This window comes from Danio rerio, chromosome 1 (genome assembly GCF_049306965.1).
Source record: "Danio rerio strain Tuebingen ecotype United States chromosome 1, GRCz12tu, whole genome shotgun sequence".
In the NCBI taxonomy this organism is placed as follows: Eukaryota; Metazoa; Chordata; class Actinopteri; order Cypriniformes; family Danionidae; genus Danio; species Danio rerio.
Genome location: NC_133176.1, coordinates 32,253,004 through 32,268,765, shown reverse-complemented (window position 1 = coordinate 32,268,765; position 15,762 = coordinate 32,253,004). Strand labels below are relative to the sequence as shown.

Here is a 15,762-nt window from a genome sequence, read left to right as displayed (position 1 = left end):
AGGCTTGTTTTACACCTGCTCCAACTTATAATGGACCCTGGCTTTACCAACGGAGAAAATCACGTTCTAAGGCCAGAACATCGGCCGCGCTGAGTACACTGACACAGAAGTTTCATCTTTCGGCCGCTCTGACACAGAAGCTAGATTTTCCAACCAGCAATCGCTTTGAACCGCTTACCTCGCAAACTGACATGCTATTGCCACCTGCTTCGTCTGGTAAGACACTTATTATTGGCGATTCCATTATCAGACATTTGAATATCAAATCTAATTCTACTGAAGTTCAAAATAAATGTTTTCCGGGAGCTCGAGTTGTTGATATTGCTGTCCAAATCCCAACGATCTTAAATCACGCAAAAGAAAATGACACAGTTATACTTCATGTTGGTGCAAACAACATTCGACTTAGACAATCAGAAATCTTAAAAAAAGACTTTAATGAACTGGTGGAAACTGTACGAAATACATCTCCTGCAATAAGGATTCTAATCTCTGGACCACTGCCAACGTATAGAAGAGGCAATGAATCTTACAGCAGACTTTTTGCATTCAACAACTGGTTAGAAACGAATTGTAAAAATGAACATTTGTGTTTTATTAATAACTGGGACCTTTTCTGGGAAAGAGCGAGATTTTACTGTGCTGATGGAATACATCCCAGTAGGACTGGTGCACACTTTTTGTCCAGACACGTTGAAAATGCATTGCATAACTTGTGACAAATTTATAGCATCCCTGTAATATATAATTGCAATACTAATTCTTTGGGGTTGAAAAAGGGATGCAACCAGGTTAATGATATTAAGGTTGTTGTCACTTATAGAGACAATAGCAATAGGCCCACACGAAATATTCATCGGAGAAAATCATACTTGGTACCGATAGCAAGAAACTATTTAAATGATAATATACAGTTTTTGCAAAATGAAGGACAATTAAAAATGGCACTTTTTAATGTAAGATCAATTGAGAGCAAAACATTTTTGATACATGATATTCTGTCAGAGGAAAAGTTAAACTTTATGTTCCTTACGGAGACATGGCTTGATCAGAATGGCTCTATATCTCTTATAGAAGCTTGCCCACCTCATTAAACGTTCTTGCAAAAGGTTCGCTGTGGAAAGAAGGGTGGCGGGATAGCCGCTATATTTATGCAGTCACTGTCATGTAAAGAGGTTGTTCTTGATGAATTTCTTTCTTTCGAATGTCTGGCAATAGAAATAATAGAAAGTTGTTGTTATAATATATCGACCTCCTAAACAAAATCAGGGTTTTATTTCCGAGTTCTCCGAATTTTTAACTTTGTGTGTTACTAGATATGATAAAATATTAATAGTGGGGGATTTTAACTTTCATGTTGATAACAAACTTGATCGCAAAGCAGCAGAGTTTTTAGATATTTTCTTTTCATTTAGTCTCACGTAACATGTAAATGGCCCTACACACAATAAAAAGCATACGCTTGATCTTATAATTTCACTTGGTATTAATGTTAACATAAATGAAATTATTGATCTAGCAATCTCAGATCATTTCTGCTTATTTTTTAATTGTCAAATTAATACTATACTTCAGCCTAAAGAAAAAATAGTTAGAAAGCGGTTTATTAATACCTTAACGTCGGAAACCTTTATTAATGAGATTCAACAAGCGCCTATATATTTTTGGCCTGAGATGAATGTGCATGATAAAGTTGATATCTTAAACGCGTTATTAAAATCAACTCTTGATACTGTGTCTCCGGAAAAAATAAAGAAAAGGAGGTTAGGGTTAAAGAAAATGCCATGGAAGAATGATCATATTTGTCAGTTGAAGAGGAAATGTAGAAAATCAGAACGTCTCTGGAGGAAAACTAAATTAACCGTACATCATGAAATTTTGCGGTCTAATATACACGAATATAATAAAACTATTCGTTTAGAAAGACAGTCTTTTTATTCTATAATCATTAATGAAAACAGCAGTAATCCTAGAAAACTCTTTTCTACTATAGATTGTCTTTTAAACAAAAAAAACAGCTAATTATTTTGACCAGCCTTCTGTTATTATGTGTGAGGACTTTGCTATATTGTTTAATAGCAAAATAACGCAGATTAGAACCGATATTATACAGATTGACCAAAATTTTGTAGATGAATTGGGAAGTTATCCACAAAATAAAATGGAAAGGTTTAGAAATATTAGTAAAGAAAATATTATCTAAATCATATCTTAGTTAAAGTCCTCTTCTAGCTGCCTTGACCCTATTCCAACAGAATTTTTAAAAAAGGTTTCAAATTGCTTGATTGACTATGTCCTTGACATCGTAAATGATTCATTAATGACAGGAATTTTTCCTAATACTTTTAAAAAAGCTGTGGTAAAGCCACTTTAAAAAAAAAACAAATTTGGACTCCACAGTTTTAAATAATTACAGACCAATTTCTAATGTTACATTTTTCAGTAAGATTTTAGAAAAAGTTGTATTGCTACAGCTCAATCAATTTTTAGATGAGCATAAAATTTGGGAAAAATATCAGTCAGGTTTTAGAAAAGGTCATAGAATAGAAACAGCATTATTGAAAGTAGTTAATAATATGCGCTTAAACATAGATAAAGGTAATGCATCAGTTTTAATTCTTCTAGATTTAAGTGCAGCATTCGACACGGTTGATCATTGCATTTTGATTAACAGACTGGAAAAAATTGTAGGTCTCTCTGGGATAGTTTTAAATTGGTTCAATACATATGTCACAGAAAGGACATTCTTAGTAAATATAGATGAATATACATCGCAAGAACACAATATATTATATGGTGTTCCTCAGGGATCTATCCTAGGCCCAAGTCTATTTTTATTATATATACTTCCTTTAGGTAGTATAATTCAGAAATATGGCATGAATTATCATCTTTATGCTGATGACATACAATTATATATTTCTGTTGAGCCAAGAGACACTGCTGCATTGGAATATTCGTCCAACTGCATGTCCAATATTGTGCAATGGATGACTGCAAATTTTTTAAAGCTGAATAAAGATAAAACAGAAATTCTAATTGTGGGCAAAAAACCTGAGCGAGAGAGGATTGAAGCAGAACTGTGTTCTTTAGGTTTACAATCAAAAAAAGAATTAAAGAACCTGGGTTTTATTTTCGATTGTGATCTTAATTTTAAATCTCATATTAATCAAGTTACAAAAAAATGTTTTTATCATTTAAGAAATGTTGCCAAAATTCGTTCTTTCTTATCTTTTGATGATGCCAAGTAATTAATTCCTGCTTTTATTTTCTCTCGGCTTGATTATTGCAATGCTATCTATACTGGTCTACCTAAGGGTTCTACAATGAAGTTGCAATTGATACAAAATGCAGCAGCCAGAGTTTTAATGAAATTAAAGAAACGAGAGCACATTACACCAGTATTAATAGAATTACACTGGTTGCCTGTGCACCAAAGGATAGATTTTAAGATTCTTTTATTAGTTTTTAAAGCACTACACAATATGACACCTTCCTACATTTCCGGCTGTTTAACAAAATATAATCCAAACCGTTTACTACGCTCTTCTAGTGCTGGACTTTTAGAATTTTATCCTGTAAACCTGATGCGATCTGGCGGTACTTCTTTTAGCCATTATGCTCCAAAAATTTGGAACTGTCTCCCCCTTGAAGTGAAAGAACCCCAAAGTATTCATGTTTTTAAAAAGCGTGTTAAGACACATCTTTTTAAAATTGCGTATGATTAAACAAGTTTGTTAGGTGTACGCATTTTATCTATTTTGTTGTAGGTTTTTGTATGTAATGTATGGTGTGTGCCTGCATATATAAGGACTATTGTGTGTGTGATCATGTGAATATATACTTACATTTTGTGTACATGAATGCTTTTATTTCAGTATATGTGATAAGTTTTTGTGGTCTATTTTAATGCTTTTGTTGTTGTTTGTGAGGCACTTTGAGTTGCATGTATGTTGGAAAAGTGCTATACAAATAAAGTTTATTATTATTATTATTATTCCCGCTAAAGTGGGTGGGTTGTGTTATGTTTGATATGGGGGACGATCTGGGGGCGGGGTTTGCGTGACACTCTGCGAGCTAATAGCCGACAGTGGAAACGCAACATGATCTCGGCCGTACTGCTCGACCTCCCAGACAATTGGCCCGGCCCGGCCCGATAAAAGCCTTGGCTTGCATTGGCCTGATAGTGTAAATGTGGCTAATGAAGACAAGGCCAAAAAGGCCCCATGAGAAGAGAGAGAGAGAGAGTTGCAAATTCAAAATCAATAACCTAAAACCAATCTTCAAAGAAAACTGAATCCCCTTGTTTAAACAAAAGACATGATAAACTAGCATATCTAATACTGAATCAAACTCACATAGTTCTTTGTCTGTGGCTTAAGCAGTGTGCTGGCCTGGAAGTTTCTGATGAGTAGTTGATGAGTGGCTTCATTCTGATTGGCTGATCAGCATTTCAGTGAGGTTATAAGTTGAAAATGTCTAGAATAGAGACTTGGCTTGATGCTGAAAGTCTCTGAAGAGTTAGAAGGCTGAAGTTGGGCCTCAGCTTGTGTGAGGCCTAAAGCCCTAGGTCACATTTTGGCTGGTGACCTACTGAAGAGTAAAGCCTGATTTATACTTCTGCGTCAAACACCGGCGTATGCTACGGCGCTGACGCATAGCCCTTCGCCGTGGCCATCGCCGTCACTGACGTGCACCTTTCAAAAAATGTAACTACACGTCGCAACGACGCGTAGCATAAGCTCTGTGATTGGTCGGCTTGGTAGCGCTGACGAGTCTGGGCGGGACCGAGAGGCGCGCGAATGGCGCGACGCCGCGCGAGCGATTGTTTACAAGTGTGGAGTCCCGTGAAGGAGCTCCGGATTGAAAGTTTTGTTTTGTGTTTACCTCATAGTTAAAGTTGTTGCACGTCCGCCGGTTCCTGCCTCAAAATGAGCGAGTTTGAGCCACTTGTACATCCCGGAAGTGTTCAGGAAATGCAAAAAAGTAGCGAAGAAACTCGACACAGAGGAACATTTACACCTCACTGCCAACTAGCGTTTCGGAAGTGTTAATGCAGACCGGCAGAGACAGCGCGCAGAAGTATAAATGCACAGCCACGCGCGTTGCCTGCGCCGTGGGTTACGCCGGTCACCTGACGCAGAAGTATAAATCAGGCTTAAAGATCAGAGCGTAAAGAGAGTGGTGTGAGGGCTAAGAGAGGGGGTAGGTAAGAGGATGTGAACTTGTTGTTCAGTTCCTTAACTAGAATTGCTGACTTCATGAACTCAGGGGTTGAGCCAATGGGATGTTGCCCTCTAGCCTGATTTTTGTCTCTTTGTCTAAGACTTGTGATTTACATATGCTTGGTGAGTAGTTTTAATAGAGAAGTATTAACGATTTTACAATCTCAACACATGTTACAAGTAACATAAAACAATGCATACAGTTGTCCTCTAAACCACATTAGTACATACCAAAGACCTCTGTAATGTTCTTTGAGTGTTAAGCAATTAAGCAATACTTCTAAGGTTTTTAAAACAAAGATAATCATGATCACTAGTAAATCATTGATAAACACTATTTAGCTATTTAAACGAAATGCCCTGTTCTTTTCATGTGTAAGTGTAAAAGTCTTGGAACCTTACCAGTTAAGATTGTGACCATGGTAACTCATGCTCAGGTATGTGACGTGACCTCCTGGTGGGGTGGGTTTTTGTGGCCTCCTTAAAAGTTTATGTAATAATGAAATATGTCTGTTTGATCTTCCTCCATTCGTTACATGCCTTACCAGAATATAAAAACATATAAAAAATTTAGATCATTTATTTTAATCATTACTATTGGAATGGGAAAAAACTTTGAACCAGCACAACAAAAAATGTTTCTGAAGACATGCCTTACCCAGAATATAAAAACATATAAATAAATTTAGATCATTTATTTTAATCATTACTATTGGAATGTGAAAAAACTTTCAACCAGCACAACAAAAAATGTTTCTGAAGACAATCACCTAATGCACCTTTAAGAAAATTCAGAAAATTTCCAGAAGTGGTTTTTACTGTAAAAATACTAGCTTTGCAGTATTTTTTTAACTCAACGCCTTACACGACATCTTTTACATATATTCGGAATTTGGATGTGTAAGTTTAGTGAATCGTTCACATATCTTTTGCGAGTTCATTATCTGAGATGTAGAACGCATGGAAAAGCTGCCTATAGAGAGCATTGCACGCACTGGTGGAGTGTGTGTGTGTGTGTGTATATATAAGCTGTGTTTTGTCAAATCATGCTTGCTATGTATTTTATAATTCTATGGAACATAATTAATATTGAACTGTAAGCACTTCTGTCTTTGTGTCGTGTCCTTTGGAAGCCCAAATACAGAAACAGAAAAAGCTCTGTGGAAATAGCAGCATTTGGACGGCATTTTAGCTTTCTCTGCTGTAACATTAAAGTGCCTCGTAAAAATACCTTTGTGATCTCACTAGCCCGGATGTATTTTTTTGTAGGACCCAAAGTTCGTTCATTGTAGGCTTTGCTAAGCTAACTCTGTAAAAGCCAAGGTCTCCCTTTGCATTGAACTTTGAGTATTTTACATTCAGAGATGCTGTTTATGTTCACACAGCTACATTATACATAAACTAAAGTTTATAATATGATATGGTAGTGGACAACCCCTTTAAGATGCCGTTCTTATATTGGATATGGAGGCTATAAGGATTAACAAGAGATGAAAAAGAGACAAAGACTGAGTGTGGTGAGAATGAATGAATGACAGTTTATAAAATTGTCTAAGGCATCCCTTTTTTGCCCAGCCTTACCTTGTGTTTTATTTGCTAATGTAAGCTATTTTCAAAGGATGAATATGATGTACAAAACTAAACATTATTTATATTACTTCATAATACCTATACATCAGATAAGCTTTTTTATATTAATGGATAATGCACAGATATTGATGTTTCATAATGTTTTACACAACATTATTTGAGTGTAACAAGCTTAGTTTACAATGTTTGCATTGCTCAACTTACATTAAATCTACTTCCCAAATATCATAAATGACAACAGATTGTTAAGATTTAATTAATGTCAATTTTAATGTTATTAATTATTGTACTAATACTTGACAGATTTCATTCATTAATTTTCCTTCTGCTCTGTCCCTGGTTTATCAGGGGTCACTACAGCGGAATGAACCGCCATTTACTTGACTTGATTTATGTATTTTTAATTTTCGGTGGTTTGTGTAATGTGTTTTATGTTTTCATTTAAAAGGGCATCTTTAGTGATTTTTCAGCTAATTATTGTCACCGGCTCGGTCCCAGCTATTCCCTTCACTAACCAGCAGAGGTCATCATCACCGGACTATTGACATTACGTCATCCATCTACACTGATTGCAGACACACCTGACACACATCTTCAATCACATTCCACACACATATAAGCAGCACTCACACGCTGCTTCAGTGCGAAGTCTTGTTTTGCCCCGCAGACATTTCTGAGCGTTTTTCCCTGATTCTGATTTCTTCTTGTTGCCAACCCGGACTGTTTCTTGACCCTGTATTTGTATTGCCGCCTGCCCTGAACTTTGCCTGCTTTTGGACTCTGAATCTCTGCTGCCAGCCCTGATCCCAGCCTGTTATCCGATGTCGATTGCTAGCCGCCTGTCTACTAAACCGTAGTCTTCTGCTGTACACTTGAGTATACACTTCTTCCTGTTTAATCTCATTTATACAATAAACGTACTGCACATGGATCCATTTATGTCTGAGCAATCGTTACAGAAGACTTCGCCAACATCGGATCCCGCAGCCATGCAAAAGTTTTCTACGGCACTTCAAGCTCAAGCCCAAACACTCTCGGTTCATCAACAACAACTCACTCACCTCACGGAGGAATTGGTAAAGGCATTACAAGGTCTGAACATCTCTGCACAGTCACCAATAGAGAGCTTTGCTTTCAACGCTCCTCCCAGCGAAAACCCCAGTGCTGCACAAAACCCACGATTGGCTCTTCCTGAGAAATATGGAGGTAATCCAGCTAAATGTAAAGGATTCCTACTGCAGTGTCAGCTATTTATCTCCCAACAGCCATATATGTACACAACGGAGAAGAGCAAAATAGCGTTTGTCTGTTCGCTACTCACCGACAAAGCCCTGGAGTGGGCTACCGCCATCTGGCAACCAAGCACCCCTACGTTCGCCACTTTTGCAAGTTTCTTGCAAAAATTCCGCACTGTGTTCGAACATCCTGAGGGAGGTCGCAGCGCTGGTGAGGAGTTGTTAACTATTCAACAAGGCAACCAAACAGCCGCCGACTTCGCTCTTCAGTTCCGCACACTGGCAGCCAAGACTGGATGGCTGGATGATACATTAAAGACACTATATCGTAAAGGTCTCAACCCAGAACTGCAAACTGAACTAGCTTGTCGTGACGAGGGAAAAACATTGGATCAATTCATTGAACTTTCTATACTCCTGGACAACCTCATACGAGCTCGTAAACCACTTCACTCTTTGTCGCCCCTCAGTCTAAGACCCAGATTACCCGCAAACAATGCTCTGGAACCCATGCAAATTGGTCACACTCCACTAACCTCCGAAGAACGGGAACGCCGATTCCAGTTCAATCTCTGCATGTACTGCGGCCTGCCAGGACATATTAAGGCCCGGTGTCCAGTGAGACCCTCCTCCAGATCGCTCCCGGTGAGTTCAGCTCTCTGTTCCTCTATAAATAACCAATGCATAGAAGTTCCCATTTCCCTGACTGTCAATGGTACTGTAATTAATTTGACCGCTATAATCGATTCAGGCGCCGCAGGTAATTTTATGGATAAAACGTTTGCTGATGACCACAACATCCCCTTATTCTCTTGTTCTTCTCCCATTTCAGTCCTTCCTAGGATACATTATTGGCACTGAGGGCGTGGCCATGGATGAGCAGAAGGTGCTAGCAGTATTAAAATGGCCCAAGCCTAGAACCATTAAAGAGCTCCAAAGATTTCTTGGCTTCGCAAAATTTTATAGACGTTTCATTCGAAACTTCAGTTTGGTTGCTTCCCCACTCACAAGTTTGACCAGAGGGAAGGGATCACTTATCAAATGGAACGACACGGCTGAGAGGGCATTTGCCAAATTGAAACACCGCTTCGCCACCGCTCCCATCCTTCATCATCCTAATCCTGAGTAACCCTTCATTGTGGAAATTAACGCATCCAACACGGGCATTGGCGCAATATTATCCCAGAAACAGGGTTCTCCATCCAAATCTCATCCATGTGCATTCTTTTCCCATAAGCTTAACTCCGCGGAACAGAACTATGATGTGGGCAATCGGGAACTCCTAGCCATGAAAGCCACGATGGAGGAGTGGAGACACTGGCTGGAGGGCGCTAAACACAAATTCACGGTAATAACGGATCACAAGAATCTAGAATACATACACTCTGCAAAAAGACTCAATCCCTATTCGACTTTACGGTAACATATATTCCGGGCTCAAAGAACGTCAAGGCAGACGCATTATCCAGAATATTTGAAGAGGAGGTGGTGGAGCAGAAAGAGGAAACTATCTTAGAGAAATCCTTGGTGCTGTCACCTATCATGTGGGATATCACTACTGAGATCGCCCAGGCTCAAACGCAGGAACCACGCCCACCGAATTGCCCCGCAGAGAAAACTTTCGTTCCTACAACCTTGCGGACACGATTAATCGGTGAAATACACAACAACCCCAGCTCCGGACACCCAGGTATAAGCAGAACAAAGGAACTAGTACAGAATAAATTTTGGTGGCCCAACATGTTGACGGACATCACAAGATTTCTCAACAACTGCCGTCTATGTAATATGCACAAGCACTCCCGAAAGCTACCGGCCCGATTATTACAACCCTTACCCACCCCCCGCAGACCATGGTCCCATATAGCTATCGATTTTATAACGGACCTCCCCACATCTCAAGGCAATACCACTATTCTAACCATAATTGATAGATTTTCCAAGGTGTGCAGACTCATTCCCATTCCCAAACTTCCCACCTCTCTAGAAACGGCCGAACTCCTATGTAATAATGTCTTTCAATTTTATGGGTTACCGGAGGATATTGTGTCAGACAGAGGACCCCAGTTCACATCAAGAGTATGGATGGCTTTCTTTAAAAGTCTCAACATCAACATCAGTTTAACTTCAGGATACCACCCACAATCCAACGGACAAACCGAGAGGCTCAATCAGGAAATTACACGCTTTCTACGCACCTACTGCCACCAAAATCAAGCCGACTGGAGCAAGTATTTGATATGGGCTGAATACGCACAGAACTCGTTACGTAAGGCTGCTACGGGACTGACTCCTTTCCAGTGTGTACTCGGGTTCCAACCCCCACTATTCCTATGGTCTGGCGAACCCACCGAACTACCCGCTGTCAATGACTGGCTTCAGCGCAGTGAAGATACCTGGAACGCCGCTCACACACACTTATCACGAGCCATAAGGAGATTTAGAGAGCAGGCAGATCGCCGTCGATGCCCAGCCCCAACATATACACCAGGACAATGGGTATAAACGTACTGCACATGGATCCATCTATGTCTGAGCAATCGTTACAATTATAATGTCTTGTCCCAATAGGTGGATTTAGAGTTTGTTTTGCAAAAAAGCACAAGTGGATTTAGCTGAACCTAATCAGAAGAGCCTGATGTCTGATAGATTCAGAGGATTTTGCATCTGAAGTTTTCATATGCTCATTTATTACTTCATAAATGGCCCATATTATCAGAAGCTCTACATTGAACATATTTAGAACTATCTGTGCTCTCTCTCTCTCTTTCTCTCTCTCTCTCTCTCTCTCTCTCTCTCTCTCTGTCTCTCCCTTTATAAAACATATGTAAATATACATATGTAAAATACCAATACTTCATTTCTCAATAAAATATTTTAACAAATATAGTAAATGGAGTTTTTAATTTTTTTAAATTTAAGTTATGGAGGTTTATTTTATTTATCATACCTAGTGTGAGTGAGATATCTAATATTAACTCATCAGTCAAATATTTATCTCCTGAGTTGTGTTGTGGATAGGCTAAATTATAAAGAAACTCAACAAAAGAGCCTGAAAGAGATTTGTTTTATTTTTATGCAGTAATGTAAATGATAACATAGGCAGAAATTAATAACAACCTATGCATAAGCACATGAAGTTTAATAAAATGTTTTGCTGTTCTATCACTTTAAAAAAAAAAAAAACATTTAAATTCCACCATTATTAAACACCCATTTTTATACTAAGCATACACTTCTATTCAGCAGTCTATGTGTTTGTGGATTCATTAAAAACATATGCAGCAAATTTCACAATTTTCACAAAGTTCCTCTTTGGAGTGGAGTTGAATAATTTTAGAATTTGTATATCCCACATTTTGCATCCGGGCGCATCATAAACATTGCTTAGCACTCTTGTTATCATATGAAATGCCGTTTTCTTTTCTCCCAGCAGAAAGTGAACTGCGATATGCTCGTTGGAAGAAAGCTGTTCAAAGGGCCATGAACTGGGAAACCATAGAGCCAGTCAACAGTGGAAATGGTAAGGACTTGTTTGGCTAATCAAAAAACTTTGTTTGGCTGCGAAACACCATATACAGATGAAGTAAATGGCAAACATGGAATATAAAAACAGAGAAATGCAAGTTGGTTTGGATTTAAATGAACAAAAAATAACCTGCATGACAATTTTTTGAAATTCTGGAGAGTAATCTTATCATTTGCTCAGCAATGTTATTTACAAAAGAACCAATATTCCAACTAACTGAACACCAGCAGTCAAAGATTAATGTATTGTTTGTAGTAATCAATAACCAGGTTTTTGCAAGAAAACAGCTATTTTATTTTTAACAGGGATACAAAGTCCTCTTGTAAATGTATTTCCTGTTATTTATTACCTTATTCAGGGTAAATCTTCAGGACCTTTTATTTATTTTTTTGAACAAAATCAGCAGTTTCTCAATTATTCCACTTGTTTTCTCTCTTTCCACTCTTGTGTAACATGGACCTGTGTTCTGGACAACCAACAGAGGACACTAGTATCTTCAGTAGTGTACCCTTGGGCTTTTACATTCTGGGTAGCATGTTTATGTTAATTGGAGCGAAGTACATTGCAGGTTAGTTTGAAAGTGAGTGTGTGTGTGTAGGGGGAGTAATTGAGAGATGGTGAAAGAGACAGATGCATTTCTTTTTACGTAATCTGTTTAAAGATCATCTGTCTAAATAAGTTATGAAAATGAGTGAGGCATCACACCCCAGTCCTCTTTTTTATGATTTAGTTAATGAATTGTATAGTCTAGCATTTCATTTCATGTGTTTCTGTTAGGATGAAATAATTGAACAGGTCCTGTTCAATTGTTATAAAAAAAAAAAAAAAAAAAAAACTCAAAGCCTTTCACAGTTTTGATCATTTATAAAGCTGTAACTGGTAGCTTTAAAAGTAAGGTTTTCTCAACTTGGTGAGAGTTTTGAGAATCTCCTCTTTCACTGCTATTTAGTTTTTGCTTTTGTCTTTTCACTTTATTTGTAATATCCATCTTGTCTTTTTCAGAGTATTGCTTTAACATTTGTGAGTATATCAGTCTTTACTGATCTAACTTTTTTCCTCTCCAAAATCAGGGCAGAAGTTGGCTTGAACTGAAAAACTGAAGACTCAAAATGTGCTGTAGTGGCACTGGCATTAAAGTATCAGACGATTCCATCACGTGTGGTACCTCAGATTTACAAATGAAGAAATTGTTTGGCTATGCAGCAGGAATTTTTTTAACATATATGGTATAATTGCTTGAAAATAATGTGATTGTGTAATTTATCAATTGTAATTATGTAATTATTTTATAAAATAATCCCAACACTGTTTAACACAAGGAACTCTTTGACATTGAAGTTGCAGAGGCTCAGTGTTTCTTTTGTTCTGCTGCTATTTTGCCTACACTGTAAATTATGTATTGACTGTCAGACATCAACATGCACATTGTGGGGAATTGTTATTAAGTTTGAAAAAATCAAGACATGCTGAAATTACTACCTGTTTAGGAGACTTATTTTAGTACAATTTACCATGTATTGTGCTGGGTTCTTTTTTGTATAACCAGCAATGGAATTCAATTCTTTTGTTATATCTATAGTGCTTTTACAATATATAAAAGCAGCTTAATATAATGACATATTAATAAATTGAAACTGCTTCAGTCCAGTTTTCACAGATGAAGTTCAGTTTAGTTTAGTTCAGTTCAGTGTAACTTAAATATCACTGCCATAAGCCAAAACAGTAAAGAGCAAATCCAAGAGCTGCAATCTGGGCTCCGGATCCTTGAGAACGACTGACATCTATCATAGAGAGACTGCAGGTCAGTCTTACAATCTCCACTCGTCCAAGACCACCACAACATCTGTTCAGCATATGGGATGGATCCAGGATTATAAAGACCTCGGGATAAGGAAAAACAGACTAACTAGTGTAGATACTATTTAGATTATAATGTCTTTTTGTTGGGAAGTGTTCCCAGCTCTGGTTGCACTAATTAATGCAGCCTAACAATTCTTTAGAGGATTTGGAAGCGATGCATTTGTGTTTGTGTCAATCACAAACTCCAATTTTGGGCTCGTGAGCATACACATCAGTGTGTATTTGTCAAAATAGTTGAGTCCGAGAGATGGAGGAGAAACGGAAGGGAGAAATTGAGGGAAACACTGGAAATTCTAAATATGCACAGCACTTGACCACACACTCACACACACACTCTGTCATGCTCTGCAACCAGGCAGTCAGCAGGTGCTTTGAGCAGAAAACCCCCAGTTGATAGCAGTGCATATCGGACAGTTTATCAAAAATCTACTGCTGGGTCTAATTTCAATGTAGTTGTTAAACGTGATATTTAATTCATCTTGTTGTCTATATCTAATCAGTCTGTGGTCTTTTGAATCTATTAGCGACTTGTTCTCAGGTAACTCGTTCTGGCAAAGAGAAAAGATAAGTCAATATATTAATTTATGTAACCGCGTACACTGATTCTGCATATTTGACTCATTGCTTGCCTATATTGTATAATTTTTTTCTGTTATACTTTTATAATTGCCATTATTGATTATTAAAACTTACATTCAGCAAAATAGGGTGTTTCGTATTTTTCAATGAATATGAAAGGGGACAGTTATGTTATGTTATTTGTTTTGTTATAAAAATCATACAGTGAAGATGACTGTCATATGTAGCTACATGATGCCTTAACATTTTTTTTTTGTCTGTTAAGTTGTAATATCAAAATGAAAATATCCATTTCCATATATAAGGTTTTCATTTCATTGTTAAGCTAGAGAAACAGCATTGCCTGCAGGGTGATGTGAATGAGGTCATTAAGTGGCCTACACTGTTCACTTTGAAGATTTACTTGTGCGTCAGCAGGCAGTTTTTGTTATGTTTATTTTTTTATATAGGCTGAGTGAATAGTGTATTGAACAAGCTAAAATGGCAGTTGCAGGGTTCCCGCGGGTCCTTAAAAAGTCCTAAAATGTCTTAAATTAAAATCCGGGAAATTGAGGTCTTAAATTCTTTAATTTACCGTAAAGTGGCTGTTAGGTATTAAATTTTCAGCCGGTGTGCTTAATGATGATCAGGAAGCACAGTGGTCCACCGTGTTGGCTACAGACGTTTACGTTGGTCTGTACCTGCATGCTGTTATTACGCATGTTATTGCCGAGGTGAGGTTCAAAATGCAAAGATGGGAAGGTGAACATTTAATGACACGGCAATGAGGGAATGTGTAAATTCTGCAAAAAGACCTTTCTTCAGGGACCATGGGGCTTCAAGCCGTCGAGTTGCACATGAAAGGAGGAAAGCAGCAGCGGTACGTTGCAGCAGCTAGTCATAGCGGGTCCAGGTTAATCCCTGCATTGTTTGCAACCTAACAGTTTTACTAAGTCTAGAGCTGAAGATCTTTACCTGAACACGACGGACTTAATTTCTATCATTTTAGACGAGGTCAGGTCAGGCCGGGCTTGAGCTTGAGCAGTAAATGATCAGTCATGTGATGCATTTCGATTAGCGCGAAAAAAAAGTAATCAAATCGTTTGTTATAACATTAAAATTCATCCCTGTAAAGGTGAAACAAATGATGACGGAGAAGTAAAAAAAAAAAAAAAAAAAAACGAATTTTGACTGCGGTCAGGCCAGCTGCTAGTTCAATAAGAACAGTCATTCTGGCCGTCAAGGTATTTCGGCAGTCACTCATTCACTGCGTATTACGGTAAAGCGTTAAACAGTTATGTACAGCGAACTGACAGGGAAGATGAAATGAATGTTCTTAACTGACGGAAGATGAACAAACAATCCTAATCAAAACATGCTAAATTAGCCAGATCAGTAGTGCATTTTGGCCAGTAGCAGCAGCAGTGAAAGGGTGTTCAGTGCTGCTCAGTGAGCACAGGACTGCACTAAATCCATTTACAGTGGATTTAATAATGTTCCCCCACAAATACATGCAGACTAATCTTGACGAGTGAAGAATTTTCAAATTATAACTAAATATTAAAATTAAAACATAAAATCATAATCCAGACAGAGTATACAGGCTAATGTTGCATTAATCTTTAAATATTCAGCTTCACCGTCACCTTATTGTGAAGAGAAGTGGCAAAGAGCCTTTATCTTAATTTCATTATTGCCAAATACCAGTCGTGATTTATCTTTTATTCTAATTTAATTTGTTAAGAAAGACTTTTTTTTTGGTGTG

At 37.8% G+C, this 15,762-nt stretch overlaps 1 protein-coding gene across 15 annotated transcripts in view; it reads left to right on the top strand.

Annotated features, from left to right (window-relative positions):
• Window positions 1-14,143, top strand: part of zgc:172295 — a 117,555-nt gene extending 103,412 nt beyond the window's left edge. For 5 of the 15 annotated variants that reach the window (NM_001431102.1, NM_001431101.1, XM_073945969.1 and 2 more), the window contains 3 exon segments: window positions 11,487-11,573; window positions 12,061-12,147; window positions 12,650-14,143. In NM_001431102.1, coding sequence (NP_001418031.1) covers window positions 11,487-11,573; window positions 12,061-12,147; window positions 12,650-12,666 — 191 coding nt within the window. In that variant the 3' untranslated portion in view covers window positions 12,667-14,143. 15 annotated transcript variants of the gene reach the window in all.
• The last annotated feature ends 1,619 nt before the right edge of the window (window positions 14,144-15,762 follow it).